This window comes from Cheilinus undulatus, linkage group 20 (assembly GCF_018320785.1).
Source record: "Cheilinus undulatus linkage group 20, ASM1832078v1, whole genome shotgun sequence".
In the NCBI taxonomy this organism is placed as follows: domain Eukaryota; kingdom Metazoa; phylum Chordata; class Actinopteri; order Labriformes; family Labridae; genus Cheilinus; species Cheilinus undulatus.
In genome coordinates this window covers 35,353,603-35,379,188 of record NC_054884.1, presented here as the reverse complement: position 1 = coordinate 35,379,188, position 25,586 = coordinate 35,353,603, and the positions used below count along the sequence as shown (strand labels likewise).

Here is a 25,586-nt window from a genome sequence, read left to right as displayed (position 1 = left end):
CAGTCATCTGGAACTGTACCAGTTATTTTATTCACATTTTGTCCAAGTTATTTTCTTCACATGAACTAAGAGCAATGAAGTGATGGTGACAAGAATTCATGTGAAAATAAAACAATAATTTGGTAGCACTGACACACAGGGTGATGCTTTTGATGCCTTTCATATTGGTTGGTGTTTTTTTTTTTATGTTTGGCTTTTTTGAGAGAAGCTTAACACCCGTGCTCCAGGTGCTTCACAAGGCAATCTGAGGTTCAAACCCATTTGGCCAATGAGGCACTCTTAATTTCAACACTGACTTGCCCTTTTAGTATAAATACGAGACAAACTGGACCATAACAACAACTGCCTTTTGGTAGGTTTATTAGGAAAAGCAATGAGATTTTTCATGCTCCAGGTCTCTTTTGAGGAGCTTAAGATGTCTTGTAGATATTTTCCAACTCAATTAATACGTTTCTGAAGAGTAGAGATACACTGCGAGGTACCAGGAACCAATTAATTCACTGCTGTTGATGTAAAACTTAAAACTACATCACAATGTACTCAAAAAGCCCAGGGCCACATTATCAGATGTGCAAATGAGAAATGCAAGGCTGGATTTTAAAAATGAATCCACTGAACAGAAACAGACATGAAAAAAGGGGCCCAAGCAAAGACAAGCTCCAGCATAGTGCAGCAAAGATCACATTGACAGATCAGTCCTCTTCCTAATACCCTGGAAGAAATAATAAAATATGCATAACTTATCAACTGACTACAAAGAAACAATAGTCAGGACAGCTGACAAAATTCTCAAAACCAAACTTTCTAAAACCTCCAACTTACAATACAACTGGTCACTCCAAAGTTTTAATGTCACACCAATGACTTCTCATTTTAACCCTAATAAGAGGGTGCTGTATAATCCCGTCTTAACACGTAAGATCTGAGTGTTCCAGTCTTTAATTTTACAGTACAGAATGTGAGCTAACAAATTCTCTTTATTTTCTCTTGCACCTTCGTCCCCCTCAAGTCCAAGTGGCCGTTTTATCCACTGTGTAATCTCTCGGACACACGATGGTGCCCATTTTACTCTCAGTCCGGCATCCCTGAGCCTTCCCCCAGCTAACAATGGCTGAGCCGATGAGGGATCCGGCTCCAATCGGAAAGGGAGAGGGCCCAAGAGGCAGAGTCGGTCCCTGGCTTGTGCAGCACTCAGTTCCCTTGCGTTCGTCAGAGTGCAGAAAAAGCAGCAACCTTGGAGGTGCTTTCGTATCATACACTCTTGCTTTCAAGTTTTCCCTTTGGCACTCGATCATGTCTTGTTATGACGATGCTGACTGGCAGAGGAGCGGGTGCTTGCAGCCGGTGACCGAGCTTGAACTGCTGCGAGTGCAGCAACGCTCCGTAGCACCCTGTCTGGCGTCCCCTCAGTTCCTGAACTGCTGGTCACCTCCTGAGAAAGCCTGTGTGACCTCCTGCCGTCCTGCCGGCTCTCCCTCTGCTGGCCATTCTTGTCTTTTTTGTCTTTGCTCTTCGCCCGCTCAGAGCTGCGTTCGCTGCCAGAGGAAGCAGCACGTGAGTCTCTGTGCTCCGTGTTCTGAGAGCTGATGCTGTGGGTTCGCTGGCTGCTGTTGCTGCTGCTGCGGCTCCTACTGCTGCGTCCATCACCCTCGCCGTCACTACTCATGCTACTGCAGGCGCTGTGGCCCCGGGAGGAAGACTGCCCCTCTCCCTCACCTTCCTTACCCGCTGATGCCTTCCTACTTCCTCTCTCTTTCTCCTCTGCTTTAGACCTTTTGTGCTCCAGTTCCAGCGGTGGAACCAAAGAACCAGGGCATTGTCTGGTGGAGCGGGAAGCAGGGCGGCTTGTCTGATTTGGTGTTGAGGGTTTGCTGCCACTGCTTTTGTTATTAGTAACATTTACGGAGTTACTCTGAGGAGAGGCTGGTACACTTTTGCTTTTAGGCTTTTGGTTCTTGTCAGAGGAGGGAGCAGGTGAAGTCCCTGCAGCCTTAGATCCTGAGTCCTTCCGTGGGGTGTGACCTGGAGTATCCACCCTGCCTTTCATTGCGAGGAGCTTGGCTGCAGCATTAAGTGCTGAACACCTCTTCCCAAGAACTTCAGGCTCAGGAGGCAACAACGGTGCACTGTTGGTCTGAGCTTTACTCTCCTGCGATGGCTGAGAACTTGCAGACTTCCTGGTGATCCTCACTGAGGATGTATCACTGCCCGACTCCCCGCCTGTGGACGCGTTTGTGTTGTTCGAGACATTTTTCTCAGAGCTGTGCGCAGGTTTCTTTCCCTGTCTGTTGTTACCCTTATCACCCTCCTGATCTTGAAGTCTGCGCTTAGCTGAGCGGGTCAGTCGGTGCTCCTTCCTGCTCTCTCTGTCAGAATCCGAAGACGATGAGGAAGATCTTGACCGTCTTCTCCGAGACGCAGTAGCAGTTGCCTCCTTCTCGCTGCTTTCTTCTTTCTTCTCCACAACTTCATCCTTTTTCTCCTCCTGATTAGGCGATGTGACATCTATTCGTCTCTTCTTGTTTGGATGTCTGTTTTCATACGTCTTTTTGTGGTGAGCATGACGAGTGAGGGTTGATGTAGAGCACCCAGATGATGGCGAAGACGAGCGAGTGGACTCCTGGCTGCTCTGCCTACTAAGAGGCCTCTTCTGGACTGGAGTTTTCTGATCTTCAGTAGTTTGTTTCACAGTCTCTTGCTTGGGTTCTTCTTTCTGAGTGGCAGTTGTAGACTGTGCCTCTTTCTTGTCTGCATCCTCCTTTCCTGGCTCAGGATCTTTGGTCTCAGAGGAGCTATCCACCCTCCTCCTTTTAGACTGAGACTTAGAAATGTCCTGCTTTATATCATCATCTTCCTTGCGAGTCTTTGCTTCAGCCTCCACAGGATCAACTTTCATTTCTGGGACCTTGTCTGGGGCACCCTTGGACTCTGTTATTTTCTGTGTTGACTCCGTTGATTGTTTTTTAGATGCAACACTTGGGGTGGATGGTTGTGCCTTGGCTAGAGTCTCTTTCTGGGCTGGTGTAGAGATCTCTTGGTTCTTGGAAGATTGGCTTGGTATTTGCAGGGGAGTGGTGTTTGTGGTGGACACAGGAGGAACTGGTTTGTTGATGGCAGTTGTGGGTTGTGCAGCTGTTGCTGCAGAAAGAGGTGTGGTTAGAGTGGATTCTTGTGTAGTAGGGACAACATGTGTTGGCATGACTTTAGTCAACTTCTCTTGGGACGCTGATGATGTGGCGACTGTTGTTGATGGTGTTGGTGTGGTACCTTTGGATGCTGTTTCTGGTGGCGGGATCTTGGCAGTCTTTTCTGCAGTTGCAGCTGAAGTTGTGGATTCTTTAGAAGAAGCTGCTGCTGCTGCTTGGGTTGATACCTGGACTGTCTTTGTTGGGGTTGGTGTAGTTACTGTCTCTACCTTGGCTGTGGTGGTTACACTGCTAGATGTGGTTTTTGGGGATGAATTGCAGATGGATATAGTTGTTGGGGAAGTTCCAGCCACTGAAACAGTTGTAGCCTGTGCCTGTGTCACTTTCACTGTTGTTGGTGGTGCTGGAACTGGTTTGGTAGGGACTTTAATGGTTGCCACATTAGTCTGAGCTTGGGCTGTAGAAGAAGGAACTGAAGACGTTGACACTGTTGTTACAGGAGGCACTGAAGTAGTCTTGACAAGCGTTGGACTTGTACTGGGAAGCGTTATTGGACTTGTTGAGTCTGAAGAACTGGCTATGCTTGTTTTCATTGTTGTCACACTTGTAGTGGGGATAGTTGAGGTTGGTTTTGGTGAAGCTGTAGCAGAAACAGTCTTGGTTGCAGTTGGGGTGGAGGTCACTGAAACAGGGGTCGATGTTGTAGATGGTGGAGCTTTTGGCAAGTCCTTTGCAGCAGCAGTTTTAGCAGGAACTGATGTCACTGGTGTAACACAGACCATTTTTGTTGTTATGTCTGTGGCTGTTGAGGCAGAGGTTGATGCTGGAGCTGCTTTTACAGCCTCCGTTGAAGATGTCACAGGGGAAGGAGTAGAAGTAGTAGAGGTGGTGGTGGTGGTCGCAGCTGGTGTGCCTACTGGGATACTTGTGGATGGTTCAGGTGCTTTGACATTTGAGGAAGCTGATAGCGTTAGTTCAGTGGGGGTTTTAGAGGCAGTGGAATCCACAGATGGTGGCTTTACTTCTGAAAGTGTTGATGTGACAGCTCTGGCAGGTGCTAACAGAAGTGTGGTAGATGGGGTTGCACTTACTGGGGTAGTGGAAGATGAGGAAATTTTGGATACAGGAGGGACCTGGGTCGATTCTTTGTCTTGGCCAAAAACGGCAGCAGAAACTTGATTAACAACTTGAGCTGAGTCTGATTTGGGAGCAGCTACAGGTGCAGGTTGAGCTGGTACTGGGACTGAAGCTGGGACTGGTGTAGAAGCTTGATCTGTTTTAACTTGAGTGAGACTGGGAGTAATGGCTGAAACCTCAGTCTTAGTGTCTGTTTTATCAGCTTTGGTGGACTGGGCTTGACTTGTAGTGACGGGAGCAGCTATTGGGGTCTCAGACTTGGGCAGAGATGGGTCTGTTGACTCTTTGTTAGCATTGGTGTTTGATAAAACTGATGCACCAGTAGCAGGGGGCTCATTTGTAGAGTTCTTTCTTTCTTGAACATTTTGGATGGATTTTGAGTCTCTGGGAGGACGACCTCTTTTGCGTTTAGGTGAGAGAGGGGGGTTCCCTTCCTCACTTGGTGAAGTGGGCACTGAGGAAGGAGTTACCGGATCATCAGACTCAGATAACCTAGGGGGAGTCTTAGGGGGCCTGCCCCTTTTTCTTTTCAAAACTGTCCCAGGAGAATTAACATTAGAGTCAGTAGAAGAGTCTTTTCCTGGTGGTATGTCAGTTTTTCTGGACTGGTTCCCTCCTCTTCCTCTACCCAGATGCTGCATCTGCTCTCCTAGCTGAGCAGCCATGCGAGATTCTGTTTCCAGCCGGCGCCGTACAGGAAGATTCCTCAGCACAGGCATGTCAGGAGAAAGGTAGGGCGGAGAATATGGAGGATAAGCTCTGACAGGCTGTGGGTGCACAGGAGGACTGGGAGTGGAGTCGTGGTCCTGAGGAGATTTAACTGTTCCTTTAGTTTTGCCATCAGGGCTCTGGGAGGTGTCTTCTTTTTCTTTGTTTGGTTCATCAGCAGATCCGGCAGTGTTTTCTTCCGCAGTCGTCTCCTCTGAAGAAGTTCCCCCTCCAGTTCCGCTTGCTCTCCGCCTCCTCTTTCTTGGCTCCTTCTCCTCCACCACTGTGACCAGCCTCCCCGGAAGCTTCCGCAGGACTTTGGCAGAGGGGGAGTCTTCAATCAGACCCCGAAGGACTTCACCATCCGCTGACTGACGCTTGCGAGGTGATCTGGAGCTAGTGGAGGGAGGAGACATGGCGCCGTGGTCTTTGCTGTCATCATCTTTTGTTTGATGGTCCACAGGACAGCTTGAGTCAAGCGAAGACTCAGACACCCTCCTCTCACTCTCTCCATCTTTCTCATCTCTGCTTGCTTTAGAGTTCTTACCATCAGTCTCCCCAACACTCTGTTGTTTCCCTCCAGGGGGCGATGTTGTAGGAGGGGAAGGCACTGGACTGGGATGGGAGCGGTTTGGTAGAGTCCTGGTTTTGGGAGTCTGGTGATCTCTGGCAGGAGATGAAGCTTTAGAAGATTTGGAGGAATCTTGAAGTCTGGTTGATGATGAAGCTTTGTGGTGGTCTGAGCGGGCCGGGGTGGTAGACACAGTTGCAGTGTCTTTGGCAGCTGCTCGTCCTCTCAGACCAGCACGTAGTCTTTCAGGCACTTCTCTAGGGGTCGTAGGCTCTGGCTCAGTTTCTGGTGAGGCCCCACGCAGCCGACCACTAGTCCTTGTAGATGTGACAATCTTGTCTTTGTCCTTGGGTTTACGGCCTCTGCGGGCTGGGGTTGGCTGTGCGGGCTCTACAGAGGCTGGTGGTGACAGGAAGTCATCTTCATCTTCATCAGATGAGGCGTGGAGCTTCAGACCCTCCTCTTTTGCCTGGTCCAAACCTTTTCTGGCAGCCTCCACTTGTTCCTAGACAAACAGAGGCACAACAGATTTTAATTTTTGATATTTTTGATGTAGTAATTTCTGTTTCCTAAGTTGTTTTGAAATGTAAAGGATATTATCCCATTAAAGTTGACCTCCTGACTCTGATTGGTTCGCTGACCCACCAACCAGAAAGCCTCTCTCATAACAAACTTTTCACCAGGGCTTTCAGTGTGTCCCAGTGAAATTTTGACCTCAATTTCATTACCTCAACATGGTTAAAAGTAGGGATGCATGCCAGCTAAATGCTTAAATTCAGATCCCCTCGTGGTTTGCACCAAAATTAGTCACTTAAGCATATTTGGATATTTTTTCTTTATCAGTTTGGGCTCAGAGTCCTGGTCAAATGATCCATCTAAACTGTAAAAAGCCACCTGCCAATATGAGTAAACTGCCCTAAATGACTACTGCCATGCTGCCACAGTGCTCTACTCTGATGTAAACAACAGTGAAGTGATTGCAGTTATAGCATCTTGGAGAAACAGCAGAGTTTAGTATTATCTTGATCTAGGAAACAGGTATAAACTTATCTAGATGCTGTACCAGATTATACTGGCAATAAAACCAAACATATGAGTGACAATATTTCAAGCTTGTTTACTACAATCTCCAAAAGCTGACAGGTAAAAGTGTCAAATGCCAGGAGACTAGTGTTACCACTACTTATTTGCATACATTTATATTAGTGAGACATCTAGGAGGGGCCCCATTTACTCCTATTTACTGTGCTTTTAGGGGGCCAGCTATTAATGTGAGTAGGCCTGTTGTACCCTTGTGTTCAGAACTGTTAAGACAAGCCGTAGTCAAGACAAAGATTAGTTGAAAATGTGGATTTACCTCAGCTTGCTTCAGCTCTTCTTTGCACACATCTTCCAATGAGGCTTCGAGGAAATTCATGGCATAGCGCTCAATGGGAGTGAGCTAGGATAACAGATTGGAGAAAGCGATTAATTTAACCAAACTTAAAGGTCTCAACGGATATCAGGCAGATACAAATCAAAATTTCAAAACTTCATTTAAAAAAGTGCATGGTTTCTTACCTGCTCCACCAAAGCGGCTATTTCCTGCTCAGCCTTGGAAAGCTCCTCCACCTCCTCTTGTTCTCCTCCATCATCCAACGGTATGTTTTCATTGAACTCTGCCAGTTCTGCCACCTGCTCTGCTTTGGCCTGAGAGGCTGCAACGATATCCTCCTCATCCTCGGCACGACAGAGAGCCTGCAAGATTTATTTCGTTTTGATGAGATCATTTTATAACATCACACCAGAGAGAAAAGCCTTGGTTATTTGATGAGCTAATCAAATCAATTCAAGAGTGTAAAATTAGCAATTTATAAAATAATTCAGCACTTTTAAACATTTTACTCTCTTTTTGCAACTAAGAAACCCTAGAAACATCAATGTAATATTTTTGTTTTTGGGGTATCTGCCATAAGGTAAATAAAACGGAGCATATAAACCAGTTGATAGACAAGGATCTTTAATTTAGAAATGCAAAAATGTTCATAATTTTGCTTTGATCTCGACCAAATTTTACATGCTTACAAACAAAAGCTGAGCATATGGCTTGTGTGGCTCATCTCACCTGCTCCAGGATGGTGGTGCTCTGTTTGTTGACACCTTCCTCTTCCTCAGCCTGTGGCACGGAGAGCTCCACCGCCACCTCTCTTTTCTCGCCGTCGTTCACATCAAACAGCTCTCGGATGGTTTGCTGGGGAACAAAGTGAAAGAGACACATTTAGCAGAGAAAAATGGCTCTCTGTGCTTGTGAAGAAAAAAACAAAAATAAGTGGCACTTGAACTCCCTTAATGACCTGATGCTGTCAAAGCGATGCACCCAAAAGACAGGCATGCTAATGCTGTCATTAACTCAAAGGCATAATTAGGAAATGTGGCAGTGTGGGCACACTTCAGCAGAACAAGTGGTGTTACTTTAAAGGAGATGAGAGCAAATTTAATTAAGGAGGAAGAGGGCACAGCCTGTTCTTCTGCACTGAAAAGACATTTCTTTCTTTGTGTCAGTAGTCATTGAGGCTTTTAAGTCATCAGCATACACCTACACCTTCACATCTGATATTACCACTGATTCATCATCACATTATTAACATGAACGTTGTGTGAGAAACCAGTTCAAAAGGTGGACAGAGAAAAGAGAATCCCATTTAAGCTTTGCACCTTTATTTTTAATGCCCAGTTATGTGCAGAAAAACAGTTATAGTGAAAACTGGTAGTGTCCATTTACAGCCTAGAATTTTATTAAACATTTAGATTAAAAAAACGATCTGTGATGATCAACAAAACCTTAAAAACCTTAATTTTGGGATGCAGATGGCCTGGTAATCGGGTCGTGCCCAATGTGTACTGGTGGCCAAGGTTCGAATCCGGCCTGTGGCCCCTTTCCCGCATGATTCTCCCCTACTCTCTTGATCCTATATTTGATTCTGTCCACCCTCCTGCTCTACCAGTGGAGGCATGAAAAGCCCATAAACATATCTTTAAAAAAAATAAAACCCCTTTTCTTGAAAACAGCATAAAGACCAAATGTCAAATGTTGAATCTGAGAAAAGTCAGTGTTTTGGGAATATTTTATGCCCAGTTCAAATCTGATGCTCGCAATGTGTCTAAAAAAGTTGGTACAGGGTCAATTTACAGTATATCCTAACTTCTTAATTTGAGGATTAAACTTGTTTGCTTTATAAAAGCCCACCATATCTTTGCAAAAATACAGTATAAAGGCATTTGTGCAGATTTCATCCACTGTAGATCTGTACCTGTTTGAAGAAGGCAGTGGTGAAGTTTCCTCCTTCGATGGCCATGTCTCCCAACATCCTCTTCTGATTGGCTTTCTTTAAAATGTTTTCTTCCACTGTGCGCTCGCTGATCAGCCTGAAGAGGAATATTTAAAATACATTACTCTTCTGTTAAAACATGTATCAATTCCATTCATAAGTATTGATAGGTCAACTTTGTTGACTTGGAAAAGGTGGTATCACAGCAGCGAGTTATCAGAACAATACAGCCTCAGATGAATAAGAACACAGTAAATCTACCCTTGGAAAGATATATTTGTGATGCATAGTATGTAAATTCTACCTCCAGGGGGCTCTTAATCACAACAGCAAAATATGAGAAGTAGAGACCAGCGCTGCTCAGCTCTACCCTACCTTCTTCCCCCACACCTCAACTGAGTACGTCCCTCATTATATGAAATGCATCCATGAAACCAAAACGTTGGTTTACTGTCATCATATGGAGTTTAGTTTGAAATGGGCAGAGCAGGTGGTGAGCAGGAAATACCTGCGACCATTCAGGGTGTGGGTGCCTGTCATAGCGGTAGCATGACATTTCATGATACAATCATAAAAACTTTTTAAGGACGCATTCACACCAGAGCTGTTAAAGGAACTCTGGTCCGTTTTCCTGGATAGTTCGGTTCACTTGGAGTGGTGTGAAAGCTCACACGAACCCTGCTGCGGACCTAACAAGCTGATTCTGGTCCGCTAAGAAATGGGGGTCTAGGTTTGCTTCTAAACGAACCCTGGTGCGGGCCAACTTGTGAACCAAATGCATAAGGGGGCACAAAGCGAAATATTTTATGGATTTATAGTGCCTGACTCTGCATCTGTGTAGCCATAGCAACACGTCATAATCTTTTGCTCACATGTTGACTCACCATTTACGTTGGTCACGATTCATTCGTCTCATGTTAAGAATGACATGGTGGACAGCTCACTACTTCACTGTCTGCAAATTACGCCCCAACACAAAAGAAGAAACCTCAAGATAGCATAAATTTGGTGTTGTTTCATTGTTTATGTGTAAAAAAAGACAGGCGGAAGGAGAAGAATTTCCGGTTTCGTCTTCTTCTATGCCTCCTTTTCTTCCTTGCCGCTTCATAAGTTTGGTTTGAACGAACCAAACTTATGGTTTGGTTTGTTTGACCAAGGGTAACGTGAATGCGAACCCAACCATAGGAAAGCGCGAGAATGCTGCAAACCGAACTGAGTCCCCCAGACTATCAGGTGTGAAAATGACTTAAGACAGTAGGAAATTTGTGTGGTATTGAATTAACTCAACTACAATATAAAAATTTATATAACAAAGGAGTAGTAGTTTTTTAGATTAATACAGACATTTAACAGCAAAAATTGTACATACTGTAGCTTAAAATAAAATATGGCCCATAAGGTAAACTTTTGGTATGAATTTTTTTCAATCTACAAAGTGAGCTGTGTAAATGTGTAAATGTTCTGCGCATGTAAACGTTTGATGTGCTCACCTGTAGATGTGGACGTCTCTGGTCTGACCGATTCGATGGCAGCGGTCCTGAGCCTGTGCGTCCATGGTTGGATTCCAGTCGCTGTCGTAGAACACGACGGTATCAGCACCAGTTAGATTGACTCCTACACCTCCACTGCGAGTCGACAAAATGAAGCAGAAGATGCGACGATCTGCGTTGAAGCGCTCCATCAGAGCCTAAAGGAGAATTAGGGAGACACACAGATCATAGACTGCAAACCAACACATCACAAAATCATATTTCTGTTAACCTTTTCTTTGCATTTACTCAAGTTGAAATTGCTATTCAAAAATTTGGTGGAACTTGAAGGATGCAGGTCTGGAAATTATCAAAGCACTTTGCATATGATCACGTGGTACTAACCTGTCTCTGCTCCACCCGGGTGCTGCCGTCTAGACGAAGGTAAATGTGTCCGTGATAGTTGAGGAACTGCTCCAGAACGTCTAACATACGTGTCATCTGAGTGAAGATCAGCACCCTGTGGCCTCCCGTCTTCAGCTTTCTCAGCAAAGTGTGCAAAGTCTGCAGCTTTCCTGCATGCAGAAACAACATTTTATTTAGGACAGATAAACTCAATCACCAACAGAAGAGATGCAAATTTACTGCGCATATCATCACAAGCTAGACGGAGAATTTTGAGATTAAGAAATATGTTTTTATAAATTTAAACTAATGAGATAACCAGTTTTATTTGGCTGCCTGTAGGGATAAACAGAGCTGAAGAGCCAGAAAAAAATCAGAAGGGATGCAACTGTAGGTATTCATAAATAATAAATGGCAAGAAAACTGCCTGCTATCATATCAAGTGCAGAGTTTTAACCATCAAAATGATTTTATAAATTTAACATATCACTGAATCTGCATAAAAAAAGAAACATATTGACATCTTACCACAATCATACTGGATCAGCCTCAGGTCAGGGAACTGGGTCCTCATGTAGCACTGGATGCGATGGAGGCTGCCTGTCAGCGGTGTGACCAGACTTGATAGCGTGGAGGAGAAGACGGCCTGTTTGTGACTCAGAGAGGGGGGAGGATGGCAGCAGTGCATGGAGATCGGAGGAGCCTCCACAGGTGGAATCACAAACGTAAACCTAAAAAAAATCAGAAAACAAAGAGGTAAAAAAAATCTTTCTTCTTAATTCAAGCTCTTACATATGTAGAAAAATGAGTTATCTACCTGTCTATGATTTCCTGCAGCAGCTCCAGCCTCTTCTCAATGCTGCTTATCGCCTCCCTCACAGCGTGACTCTGGAACAAGTAGTCCTGTTTGTTCTGCCACTGAGCGAACAGACAGCTGCTGTGACCCGAGCGGCTCCAATCCCCCTGAGGACTCAGAGCAGCCGGCGAAGGACGACCGCCGGGGAGAAAAGTCAGGAAGTCCAAAACCTCCCGGCCGTACACGGGCTTGGCGTCACAGCGGAGCTCGTTGACTCGATTTATGAGGTCAAGTTTGCCGTCTCGCTGCTTCTTTTGATTCTCTGCCAGCCATGACTGTTGTATAAGAGGGTACAAAGAGGATTTAGTTAGGACAGGACAGGCTTAAAACAGCAAGGACTGCAATTTGAAATCAAAATTTATTAATATTTGATGATTCAGATCAACAAATAATAAAGAAGTTAGGTTTCTAAGTATATTCTGCTGAGCTTCCTACCATGTGGAAAGGAGATCGGGGAGGTGGTTGAGGCACTTTCCTGGGTGGAGGGAAGGATTTAGCAGCCATACTGGCCTTTGGCTTGGTGCTAGCTGGTGTCTGACTGCTGTTTTCGCGTGGCGTTGAGGAGGACTTGGAGGCAGAGGATGTGGTGGTGACTGGAGTTTGAGCTGAAAGGAGAGGAGACAACAAAGTTAGCCTTAAATACATATAGCCATTTGCTATTACTTGGCCTGTCTTGGATATATGTCAAGCTCTTTAAAACTTCTGACTTATTAATATGGATTTTACATCAGTATATTTACATCATGCTATAAATGTGTTTGTGTAACAAAACTGGACTTCTAAAATACATGTAAACATGTCTGTTCAACTGAAATCATACTAAGTCACTTATCTCAAATCCAGACCAACATGGACAAAATAATGTGGCTGGGGTTTTTGCATACACACTTGACCCTAAACTATGTTGAGCATGCTCTTAAGTTCCTATACCTGACTTGGACCATGAAAAGGAACAATATAATTATGTATAAAAAAGCCATGAAGAAATCAAGACAAAGATATCAACAGACATGGAGACAAGGATCATGTTGAATCAGCTGTTTTCGATGTTTCACCAGTTTGCTGCAGGCTAACTTGTCTGTTTGGTAGGTGACATAAAAGGTATAAATCAGGGGTGTCCAAACTTTTTGCGGGCCTTTCTTTTATATAACTCAACTTTATGAAATCCAGTCTAATTTAGGTAAAGATGTGCTTAATGATTGGATATGCTTAAATGGCCAATCAATAGCTAAAATGCTACTAGCCAATCATTTCTAAGGATTTCAAGAGGGCCTTTCAGATTACAGGGTAGGGTATCACTGGATGTGCTCATTCTCAGAATGACGCTTCATGTATTATAGAATTTATAGTGTCTCAGTTAAAGTCCCCCAAGAAATTACATCAATAAATTGTCCTGACAATATGTTTGTTTACAGAATTAGCACAGTAGTGCTGCCTAGTGCTGGAACTAAAAAAAAAAACATAAACACAAATAAATTCATACTGCCTCTTCAAAAACTTTTTTTTTTTGTGTTCTCTTATTGACAGACGAGTATAGTTTTGTTTTACCGTCCCGGACGAGCCCCCAGAGTTACAAAAACACTACACTCGTCATTCAATAAGAAAACAGATAAAATATACACTACAGTCAAGCACAAGCTTCATGTTCTAATTTGGGCAGTGTCTCGCTTATGTTACAGAATTTACAGAGGGCCAAGTGCTTCATTTGGCCCCTGAACCATAGTTTGGACACCCCTGGTATATATATTTTCTGATTTCTTAACATAATATTATGAGTTCATATATTTGCAGGATGTTATTTTGTTTATGCCCTTTTTTCTCAATTCTAATACAATTTATTATAATACCGTTTTGCTGCCTTAATGTTCTTTGTTATTATGAATGTTCTGTTTTTTATGATCCATTTTTGGACTTTGGAGGACAGTGGATAGCGTCAGAAACAGGGATAAGAGATTGGGGACGAGACATGGGGGAAAGAGGCCACAGGCCAGACTTGTGTACATGGATTACGACCAAACTGCTAGGCCATCTGCACCACCCAAAAAATATTCTTTTCTAACATTGTAATAAGGATGCACAATATTATTGCCATGACATCGGTGTTAGTGTATATTAGTTTAGAGTATATTGTAAACAGATATGAACATTTTTGCAAATATTTACATACAAATTCTGCCTACATCAGCTTTAAATACAGGCTGGACCAACAGACCTACAACAGCTGCTTTTCTTTATTCAACATCATTCCTCACACTTTAAAGTGTGTTTTAAGGACAGAAATATGTTCATTTGTTCATCCTTAAATTCTAAATTGTTTCGTAAGGACTTAAGTTTTTGCTGTGAACTACATTTATATATGGTGTTGGTACTGATATTGGCCAAAATTTATATGCATATATCAGCATATTAGAAACTGACAAAAACCCAATATCCCTGCACTGGAAAACAGAGCTGCTTTACTATGGCAAACATGATAACTTTGACTGATATTGAGATCACGGTTATTAAACACGATTGCAAATCTTACACCATCTGCATCCTTGAACTGGCTCACAAGGAAGCATCTTTTTCAATGATGGAGCCCTTTCTTGCATGATTCCCTCAAGGTTTCCCAAGAAAAAATAAATAAATACACGGTTTTTTTTTTAATTTCACAAGGATTGATTCTAACAGAAAATGGTGAAAACCTTAGGAGGAGGACAGTGGCTCAGTGGTCAGAAACAGCGATAAGAGAGTAGGGGAGAGACATGCAGACCTGGGCCGCCAATGTAATGAGGCGTGACCGATGAGGTCATTTAAGCCCCAACGACAGAATTATGGCAATGCATCTCAGTAATACAGAAATATTATTCCCTCGCCATTTTACCTGCTGTGTCTCATACCTTTGCAGATGTGGATTAAGGCTGACCACTTGCTAGACAATTTTAGGGCCAACAGTGGATCAGATTTAAAAATGTTTAAGATTTGAAAATCCTCTTGAGTGGCCAGCTTAAGTCATACGAGTCTCGGGGAAAATAAAATGTTATTTGTCATTTACACTTCCATTATTTTGTTTTTATGATCGTGGAAAGCTAATATAGTAATTGAAATTGAAATTTTATTACACAGGACCACTATATAGCACTTTGAATAGGTTTGTATGTAAAATGATCACTTTAACTAACTTTACCTTTCTGAACTCAACCAGAAGAAAGTCAAACAGTAACTGTTTCATGCAAACTAACTCAGCCATTGACTAGCATAAAATTCAACCATGCACATAAATATACTGAATGACGGTAAAGAAGAAGATCCTAAGATGTTATTTGCATGTCAGTAAGGCAGCAAAATACCACTGGATATATGTAGTTGCATATGTTAGATTAGCTTCACTTTGTAGCAAAATCAAATGCTCCTTATCTATCAAGTATCTGATTATATTTTAACATTTTTAAGCCATCTGGCCAACTAATAAATGAGTTAAATGCTCCTTGCTTTGCACTAACTTTAACCTGCCTACCATGAAAAATAATTATTTTAAGCAGATTATTTTATTGTATCTAGTTCAGCCTATTTTAAGAGACTCTCCTGAGTCTTTACTGTGACTTTCTTAACTTCTCTGCATATGCAGTCTCAAACTTCATACTTCTGCTATTCTAAGTGGATTAAAAAACCTTCAAGTCAACTTTTGGATGATGAAATACATTAAAATCAGTTTCAGTTTCAATCTGACCCACTTCTGCTCGTCATGCATATTGGAGAGAATAATTTCTGGAGCTCGTTCTCTCACCTGACTGCTCAGTGCTCGGTGGAGGAGGCTGCACTACTTTGAGGACAGGACGCAGGGGGTGGGGCTGGTTGGGAGTGGAGCTAGGGTTTCCAGGAGGGGCTATGGTGTAGTGGGCGGTGGCAGGGCCGGGAGTGCGTTGAGCTATCTGCAGTGGAGCGGTGGTTCTGACAGGAGGGGGTGTGTTGGCGTGGGGATGAGGGTACGGGGGAACTTGGGGAGCAACACGAGGGGAAGGGGCGACTGCCAGAGTGGGCACGGGCCCGCCCTCCTTGCCTGCTGACTGACGCACAACGATCTTCACGACGCCAGGGCTGCTCACCATGGAGGGGGGAACTGAAGAGACATGAGACATAACAGGGACAAAATTTACTACTTAGTCACCTTTATAGTTAATATCTATGGCAATTAGGTGACAGAAAATAATGCAAAAGAGAGAGAGAAGGCGTTAAAACCTTGAGCAGTTGCATTATGAGGCATCCTGTTTGAAGGTACAGCGGTGGAGGAGGTGCTTGCAGGGAGTGTGTTGGAGTTGCCCTGTACAGTGACCTGGGCAGGCTGGCTGATGAGGTGGTGCTGCACCCCGCTGGACACCAGGTGCATCACATTACCGGCTGAATGAGTGAATCACACAGATTTATCAGTATCGACATTATCACATTGCCACAAAGCATGCTTTTTCCTTTACTAAAATAAATGAATTACTTCTAAATGAACATATCTGTCTTAGAAGACAAATATGAGCTGTAGCATCATTAATCACATTGACAAATGTAATTTTATCTATTAAACTAAAGTCCTGCTTTAATAGGAGAGATGCTTCTTTGCAGACTTTTATATTGCCTGTTGTCTTCCAAGGTCTGGCCTGTTGATTGAAATCTTGGTTGATTATGATGTTATTTCTTCTAATAACGACTTTCCATCAAAAGCAATCACTCTTTTGCAACTTTTCTCTGGTGGAAATTCAATTCTATGTTTATAGAAATCTTCAAGACTACACCGTCATTGCATATCAGTACAGTGTCTTTGTTTATCCTCCACTATGCCAGTGTTTTTTGTTACACACCTCATATCCACACTGCTGACATGTTAGCTCATTTCTGTGGCTGTCCTGTTGCTCTTCGCCATAAAACTTATGGCTTGTGTTAGTTAAAGAACAACAAAACTCCAGAGTTTTGACAGTAGAGCATCTACCCTAGAGTTAGAAATAAAGCCTTGTAATGTTGTTGGAAGTAGAGGGCTCTGTCCTTCAAAATTTCTTGAAGGCTAACCACAGTAGTCCACAGCAGCCATATTAGTTTGAACCATAGCAGAAGCAGCAAGTTCTAATAAATTGTAGCCTCTTACTTTTTCCTCTTTTGAAGCTTGACATTGCACCAATCCACTGATGCAATCCATGAGATAGAAGCCCTTCCTGAAGCTTTTCTAGCAAGCTTTGAGCAGTAAAACTAGACTGTGTCCAGTGTTTTTTCTCTGTACCAGAGCTCTGCAGGTTATCAAGGAGAGAGGAAAACTATTCTGTGTGCCATTTTTGCAGAATTATCAAAAGAAGTATTTTGTATGTAAAAAAAAAAAAAAAAAAATTACTTTGGTACTGAAGTACATTTCAGAGCCTGTACTTTCTTACTTTTACAGGAATAAAGGAGTTGAACCCATACTTTTACCAGAGGATTTGTAGGAATCTGTACTTTTAACCAAGAACAGAATGCGAGTACTTTTGCCTCCTCTGTAGGTCTGTTGCTGTAAAAGTGATCTGGGACTTAAACTACCCTTTAGCCTGTAATCGGCACAGAATCGGCTGTATTTGAGAGAAACTGACGGTCATAAGTCACAGTTGAACCGGCTAACAATCTGCTAGCTTTGTTCTCTAGCGAGTCAGTTGATGCACCCCTAATTAAATGATCCAAATTCATTAGTGGCTCTTTCAAAAACTGAAGACAAATCTGACTCTGTTCCTCATCATACAGTGTGGAGCCAAAGAATATCAATATGAGATCTGTAATTTCTCTTCAAAACCATCTTAACTACTTTAGCTACTTGGTTTAGTTACTTGTTTCGTACAAAAAAATAGAATTCAACCTCACTCTATTGTTCATAAAATACCAATGAAAAAGAAGAAAATTGAATCCAACCCAGAGCAAACAAAGGAAAATGACTAAAAAGAAATATTAAAGTCGTGGCTTTTCTATCAACTATCTGTTAAACTTTGATGTTACTTCACTAATTTTTAACCCAAGGAGATATTTCCCTTTATTCGTACACCCACAGCACACATAGAGCAGTGTGGCACTAACCTTGAACAGGGCGAGCAGGTGTTGGGACTTGATGGATCTGAGCTCCAGACAGGGTCAGCTTGTTGCCCTGCAGCTGGAAGGTGACGGGTTTGCTGCCCTGACATGAGGACACGGGTCGCCCTGCCAGGGAGGCCAGCTGAGCAATGCTCACAACCTCACCAGCTGAGAAAAAACAGAGGAAACAGGATTATAGTCGGTTTCCAGCAAAATCTTTGATAGCAAGTCAGTGACAAAACTTAACCAACTGCCATCAATAAAGGTGGAGTTTAAAAGAGAGAGATTTATTCAAAGAAACAGCAGCTTCTTACAAGGTAGCCTGGCCTGCATGTCTGGGCTGAGCAGAACCCTCTGCGGGAGGACGTTGCCGGGGTTTGGACTGGGATGAGCTGGGATGGTTGCTGTGCAGGGAGCAGTGGGAGGTCGAACAGTCAGAACTGGCTTTGGAGTGCTGGATCTGACTGCAGTTTGAGCCGTCAGGTGCATGGAAGGACGAGGAGGGGGTGTGGCTGTCACAGAACACACCACTGAAACCAACAGAGAAAGGAAAGAGGTAAAATTAGAGACAAATAACTTTTTAAAATAATTTTTCAAATAGTTTGCTTTACACACCTTGTTGAACAGCAGGAGCAGGTGCAGCTGTTGAGTTGGCTTCAGTCGCTGGGGGAGGTTTTGGGGTTTGTGCTGCAGGCGGTACTGAGCAGGTGGGTTTGTTCATAAGCAGGACTTGTCGATTATCACCTTTAGGAGGTGGCTGGAACATCCTAAAGCAGACAGAGCAACATAGAGGAGAGATCAGTACTGTATTCATTTTATGTTGGCTCCATAAAACTATTTCGTCGGATACAATTTTCAAGTAAAAGATAAGTGATCCTGACAGACAGACATCAGATGACAAATATTGTTCAGCTTTTCCTGACTCATGCATGAGGCTTTACTTGACATGACGGCAGTCTGAACACACTGAAAAGTGACCTTTGGCAAATCACTTAAGACCACGATGCTCCTACAGTACAGTACACTGCAATTACAAATGAGAGTATGTGCAATGACTCTGCTTCAGATAGAGGCATAATAATGCAGGCTTAGATCTCCAGGAGCAATGGTTTTACGTGCACACAATGGTTTTACATGCACAGAAGGGTGAGGTTTTTGATTCATAGGCAAATGAGGACAATAAATGCATTAAACAATCATATTTTTCCTACCAAATAATTAAATTGCCTAATTTGTGCCATCTACTCCCCTTTCTTCCCTGCTAATTGCTCTTTAATCAGCTCTGAAGTTGTTAGAAAGCCTCCTAGATGTATTGTTGGGTGGAAAATCTCTTGGCATTCTGCACTAGATGGATTTTTTTGTACTCTGCCCACACAGCTTGTGTTAATGAAAGTATTTTTGAAAATCACTAGCTGTTCTGCCTACCTGTTGACCTTCATACGGACTGGTTTGGGTCTTGGAGCAGGTTCAGGGGACTGTATGATCTCCTGGATCAGCTGTCGGCTGACCTTGTGGCGTGGCATGAACACATCTGCCTGGTATCGAGACACTCGGCTCTCCAAACCAACAAGGTCAAACATGGAGAGGTCGCAACGCTGAGGACACAAAACAATTTTTATGTTTTCAGTTTTAAAGCCATTTCCAAAGCGTTTTAATCTAGTTCATGTTAAATTTAAGTTTCCATTTGATGCCAACCTTCAGAGGAGAGACCTCCAGGGCGTCCTGCACCAGGGAGGCCGTGTTGAAAACGATGGGCTGTGTGATGAAGGGGGACTGGATGGGTCTGGGATCAAACAGGTTGGGATGGTTGCAGACTTTGCGGAGCTGCATAAGGATATTTATCACAGACATGAAGTGACCGCTGGCCAGCGTTTCCCGGGTCCTATGGATCGGAAAAGGAAAGATCATGGAGTGGACCAGCTGTAGCATGAACAGCAAAAGATATAGGAGCAATCCAACTATCATACAAGTAAATTTTAATAGCAACCCAGTGTATATCATTTTCCTCTTCATTACCAACATTTGCCGATAGTTAAACTTTAGAAAGAGATATACTATTCTCTTGGGAGCTGGCCAGAAAAATATTGGATAAGCGCGCTGTGAAAAACTCATCTATTTGCATTCATTCCTGCAGGTCATGATGTTTTTTAAAGTTTAAGAAATTTTCCAGAGAGTTTATTCTAGGGTTTAGAATATATTTGCAGTGTAAAACCTCCTCTTCAAATTCTCTATGTGAATAAAACAGTGTAGTAACTTACGAAGCCTGAGCCATGAAGTCATCGTAGAGGAATCGCTGCCTCTTGGAGAGCCGACATCGCACCACATGTTCGTATTTTTTTGGCATCTGCTTCTCCACGTCGACTTTTATCCTCCTGAGCAGAAACGGCCTCAGCACCTTGTGGAGCCTCTTGACCAGGCCCTCGTTGTACTCCTGGCTGCCCTCAATCATCCCCGTCAGCGGGTTGGAGAACCATTCTTTGAACTCGCGGTGGGACTGGAATACATGGGGCATGAGGAAGTGCATGAGGGACCATAGCTCCATCAGGCTGTTCTGAAGAGGAGTTCCCGTAAGCAGCAGACGCCGGTGGCTGTAATCAGGAGAAATTGGCATAAACATTAATGTGCCAAAGACAAACATGTCTGATATGAGCATTTAATTCAAAGTTGCATCTAACAAAAGCCCTTGAGAAACCTGCAAATACAGATAACCATAAACCTTTACTTTAAGTTGTAGTGACCAGCACATAAAGTCTACAATATTCACTGTCTTTGTAGTTTAGTTCTCCACTTACTCCTCAGGGAAATCTCTGACTCTTAAGCTGATAAATGCTTCACTTTGATAAAAGCTAGTTGCACTAGCTCTGCCTGCTGTTCGGTGCTGTGCAGGTATTGTACACAGGATTTATAGGAGTTTTTCCTCTGTGAACAGCTACCTGCTTCTGCTGGAAATAGAGCTGGTAAAAGCTGAAGGACTGTCTCAAACAGTAAAGTTGTAGGCAGCCAAGCTATCAAGAATGAGATGAATGAGGCTATAAAGCTCTGCAGACCTGAGGGGAACTGTAGAGACAGGTGATAAATCCCTGTGTGCTCATGGTAGAGTAGTCAATTAAAAGTTCTAACAGCAGCTTTGATTCCACAACTTATCCATACAAACAGAGGCAACATTTTAATAAAACAAAAGTCAGGAACACACTCCTCATAAATTTACTGCAAAATTGATCTACAGTTTTACTTGGCGGAGAAAGCTCTGCTCTAAAGATGCTCCCTGGGTTATTAAAGCAGCATGCTTTGACTTTCCAACTTTTCCAAGCAAGAAACCCTCATATGGATAGATACACTAATGATAACGCATACTGAATACAATTAAATCAGTTCAGAAGCAATTAATCCAAAGTAGCATGAGTCTGAATATGAGGATGCAACAAGCTTTATGCTATAAAGAAGGAGGCTGGGGTGGAGGAGGTGAAGCTTTGCCTGCAGCAGCGTAGTGAATCAGCATTGATGAAGAAGGGATTAGTGAGAAAGACGTCATATTTAAATGGACTATCGTGTTGAGAGAAAGAGCTGTGATTGGCTTTGAGAGCTGTTATTTGGGATCAGTTGGCCAACGGCTGATCTCAGCTGGGAGTAATGACTTCTGTGTCCTGCATGAACTAGAGCTAAGCTTCATCTATTTATGGTTAAATAATAAATGGTGGAACAAAACGGATGCATTAATCATCTTCTCTTGATGAAGAGGCATAACACATATAGGACACAAGATTTAAGATGTATTTTTTGATTTTCATCTCTTACTGCTAAATATATCTACTTTGATGCTCTCTTATTCTACGTACACCCTTTAGAACCAAAGAAGATCAATAGCAAATGTTTAATGGTAGCAGACAAAAGTCTGTGAGCCTCTCCATGTGCAGAAGCTCCTTTATCAGCCAAACAATGAGAAATCACCACCAGCTGGAACCGGCCAGCAGCCAAACACAGAAAGTTACTCATTACAGACACTTTATTAGGTAAAAAAAAACACTTTAATTAGTTGACTAACTGATTTAAACTTCACATCCACCGATCATTGTGCCCTTCAAATGAACTGCTTTGTGCTCAGGGATGCACTCAGAATCAAACATCGCTGATACTGAAAGACAGCTCGTCTTCTAAAGCCGACCTTTTGTAACAAGACCTGCTCACAGATGAGACACGGAGGCTCATCCTTGGATTTGCTTTGAAACTTTGGAGAAAGATATTTTTTTTCAATGAGCATTACAAGTTTGTACAAAACTTACTGGTACATAACACTTGCTACTGACACTTATTCAGATTTTACACCCACAAGCCTGAAAAGAAATCTGGAGCCTCAGTCTATTGTGCTCTAGCTGTGCTGTGAGTTTGGAACAAAGTACACAAGGATTTTGCTAGACAAAAATTTCAAATAGTATGACTAATGAAACCGTGATTTAGTAAACAGATGTACATCTGTTGTAATGGATACGATAACCTATGTGAAATCCAGACTTAATAATATATGTGAGACCAGATCTGCATAAAAGCACAGCATGAATAACAGAAAATGACAACAATGTTACTGCATTTTCTGTTCCTTCAAAATTTTCATCAACGTAGGCACAAAAGGGCTCTTTCAAGTAAAGATGCAGACGCTTCGGTTTAACATCAGTAAGAGTCAGTATCAGCCCTTTTGACATAATCAGCAGAACCCCAAATAATGTGGGCATGAACCGATGTCAGTAGCAGATGTTTATCTACTGTGTCAAAACAATTCAATGTTGACATCTAGCACACTGAATTGAGTACTGAACAGATGAAGTGACCTGATGAACCAACTAATCTGTTTTTATGGTCCAATGAGAGAAAATGATGGCATTGTGAGAATGTTGCAAGAAGTGACGTAAAAAACAGAAATGGCTTACTGCTATTTACAAAATCCGTATGATAAACAGCCCCGATTTTCACATTCAAAGCATGCCTTCTTAAAACAGTTCTTTCTGCAGTTACAAGTTGATTTTTAACTCAGTATAGAGAACACAGAATCTGCTAAATCTAATGCACCACACATAAAGATGATAAATTATAAATATGAAATGTTTGTTTAAGTGTGAATTAATTGCATTGATGTGTACTGTGAATGAATTTGAAGCCCAACGTGCCTCTCTCAGAAGCTTAGCTACGGTGTAGATGAAGAACAAAGAATTAAACCAGTCCAGACTCTATGTGGTTTATTGATGCCAAGGACTGCTAAAACCACAGACATTTTTTGATCGGCTTCACTCTACTTTTTTTTTTTTTTTTTTTTTTTTGGGCATTTTGTGCCTTTATTTGATAGAGGAGAGGACAGTGGATAGAGTTGGAAACAGTGAAGAGAGCGGGGAGAGACGTGCGTTGAAGGGCCTCAGGCCGGATTCGAACCCGGGCCGCGCGCCTTATCCATTCTGCTACCTGCGCCCCAGGCTTCACTCTACTTTTGGTGTTATTTCCTATCTGTTTGTTCAATTATGAAGCACTTTCAGCTGCATGTTTTATTGTATGAAAATACTCAAGTAAATCTGGGGTGATTCAGATGAAAAGTGTACTAAATTAACTTTTTTGAGGGCTTTTAGAAGTGAGTGTGTGCTAAGGGAACTGAAAAATAAATTGTTGAACTCCATATACATGTGTATACGCTGCACAACACCATTGTGCATGGAATAACTGATGTTGTAATGGTCCTGCATCATTGCTTAATGGGAAATAACTTTATTACAAAAAGAAAAAACTGCTTTGATTTGCTTTCTCTTTATAAATGAGAAAATAGACAAAAAAAAGTCCCTGAATCCCCATGAATATTTTCATGAAAAGACAAGAAAAATGAGAATTTTTTTTGGCTGATATTGGTTGATATTTTGCAAAGAGGCATGAGGCTTTAATATAACATTAACTATTAATCAAGCTGACTTTCTCATAATGTAAAAGTGGCTTCAATACAGTTCATTTTTTCACTGGATGTGACTGAATTCTGGACTTTATGTATCTAAATGCCCCACCAACACCACCCTCTTGAAATGTGAAAAACCTCTCCAGTTAAAACCTTTACATTGATACTAATAGCCATGATTGAGGTTGGACATTTCAGGGGACAAGATACCAAAGTAGGGTATTGATTTCCAACCTGGGACTGGGGGGGTATCAGTGAAAGAATTTAAATCTATGTTGATTTTTGACGACAGTGCGTCACTTTCTCTTCTCTCTTGGGTCCTGGGGGGCTCTGCTTTTTTAGGTACATGTGAGGGGGCTCCAAGGACAAAAACGGTTGGGAAACACTGGAGTAGAGGCTAGTATGCATGTGCAGAGGCATTTATAAGCCTCAAGGTACAGCTATTAGACACAAAGCATGGGCTGATCCATCCTGGCTGCTCCAGCTGGGTGTGTACATGTTATGTTTAAAACTGCATTAAAAACAGATCACAGATGATGTGTTGAAATTTTTCAGATGTTTCTGATAACAAGGTGGTGATATTACAGCATCTTTTTGTTCTTTATCTCCTTTTTCTGGACGTTTGAAGCATTAGAATAGAAAGCATCCAGCTTAACTGACCTGTTAAAGTTCAGCAGGCTCTGCCAGCGTTGGGACTTGAAGTTTTTGATGTTTTGGGCCTCATCAAGGATCAGATACCGCCAGGACTTGCGTCTGAAGGCCTGGTGATCCTGCAGCACCAGCTTGTATGAAGTGATGCACACATGGAAGGCATTGGGCTTCGTCCATCCCTGAGGGAAACAAAGAAAATCAATAAGGTTAAGTAAGGTTAGGTTGAAGAAGAGTGTAATTTAGTACCTATTAGGGCTTAAATTTCTCACAATAAAACAAACATAAATGTCAATGAAATCCCACTTGTGTCATAATATAATATTATTACCTGTCTTTTCAGCTTCCTCTCCTTTTGGCTGCCAAAGTAAGTGAGGATTTTAAACCCAGGGCACCACCGCTTCAGCTCCATCTCCCAGTTCAACATCACACTGGTGGGTACGATGATAAGGTGAGGGCCCCAGTTACCTGAACATATTTGAATAAAAACGTTATAAGCAGAAAAGAAGGAACATCAAGCTTAATTACTGTAGAAAAAACTGGGTTGGGAGCAGTTCTTCTAACCTTTTTCACAGGCGAGGTGAGCGAGCAGAGCGATGGTCTGAATGGTTTTACCCAGGCCCATCTCATCAGCCAGGATGCCGTTAAGCTTCTTCTCGTACATGGTGACCAACCAGTCGAGTCCGATGTGCTGGTACTCTCGTAATGTGCCATGAAGGAGGAAAGGGATGGGGGTCTTGACCTGTTAATGGAGGAAATGTTGAGAATTAATGATACAGAACTGCATAGTGCTGGATTTCTGCACTGTAGCACATTTTTGCACCCCGAGTGTTATTTTAAACTAATTTTATGGTTCTTTTAATTAGCTAGGAGCTCTAAATACAGCCCTTTACACACAAGAAACCCTGAAACTTTATAGTTAATGACAGTCTGCACCTAAATGCTTCCTAAACTGCTCAAGCACACGTCCCTTACAGCAAGATGTTTTCTTTGGCGTGCGCAAGGGGAGTGGTCTCCTGTCACTTTAAAACTCCGAAATTAAACCTAAAAATATGAATATGTCTATTTAAGTCAAGACTGACCTTCGTGGTAGCCAGAGTGTATCCTTTCGGCTGCAGACTCTCAGCAGTAGCAGCAATATGGCTGATCTCTTTCTTTGGCCGTGAGCTTGAGGAAGGCGGGCTATTGTCTCCCTCCTTCAGTAGAACCTCCATCCCTCCACAGTCATCGTCGTCATCTTCGCTCTCCTCGTCATCCCTCTCGCTGTCATCTTCTGCGCTGTCTCCTGGTGAATCTGGGAAAGCACATTTGATCTTTAAGTGGAATGTATTTAAAGCAGCAGAAGCACAGCAGAGCCAACA

The 25,586-nt window shown here is 42.7% G+C and overlaps 1 protein-coding gene across 2 annotated transcripts in view; it reads right to left on the bottom strand.

Moving 5' to 3' along the window:
- Window positions 1-167: 167 nt before the first annotated feature.
- LOC121528071 (Snf2-related CREBBP activator protein) overlaps window positions 168-25,586 on the bottom strand; it is a 46,058-nt gene continuing 20,639 nt past the window's right edge. For both annotated transcript variants that reach the window (XM_041815207.1, XM_041815208.1), the window contains 22 exons: window positions 25,308-25,519; window positions 24,790-24,967; window positions 24,557-24,693; window positions 24,238-24,407; window positions 19,913-20,242; window positions 19,350-19,536; window positions 19,080-19,249; window positions 18,270-18,421; window positions 17,969-18,184; window positions 17,661-17,822; window positions 15,822-15,980; window positions 15,370-15,702; window positions 12,036-12,205; window positions 11,562-11,875; window positions 11,273-11,475; window positions 10,745-10,914; window positions 10,361-10,557; window positions 8,853-8,967; window positions 7,667-7,792; window positions 7,123-7,299; window positions 6,920-7,003; window positions 168-6,067 (listed from right to left, as the gene is read on the bottom strand). In XM_041815207.1, coding sequence (XP_041671141.1) covers window positions 1,292-6,067; window positions 6,920-7,003; window positions 7,123-7,299; window positions 7,667-7,792; window positions 8,853-8,967; window positions 10,361-10,557; window positions 10,745-10,914; window positions 11,273-11,475; window positions 11,562-11,875; window positions 12,036-12,205; window positions 15,370-15,702; window positions 15,822-15,980; window positions 17,661-17,822; window positions 17,969-18,184; window positions 18,270-18,421; window positions 19,080-19,249; window positions 19,350-19,536; window positions 19,913-20,242; window positions 24,238-24,407; window positions 24,557-24,693; window positions 24,790-24,967; window positions 25,308-25,519 — 8,738 coding nt within the window. In that variant the 3' untranslated portion in view covers window positions 168-1,291. The remainder of the gene's footprint in view (window positions 6,068-6,919; window positions 7,004-7,122; window positions 7,300-7,666; window positions 7,793-8,852; window positions 8,968-10,360; window positions 10,558-10,744; window positions 10,915-11,272; window positions 11,476-11,561; window positions 11,876-12,035; window positions 12,206-15,369; window positions 15,703-15,821; window positions 15,981-17,660; window positions 17,823-17,968; window positions 18,185-18,269; window positions 18,422-19,079; window positions 19,250-19,349; window positions 19,537-19,912; window positions 20,243-24,237; window positions 24,408-24,556; window positions 24,694-24,789; window positions 24,968-25,307; window positions 25,520-25,586) is intronic.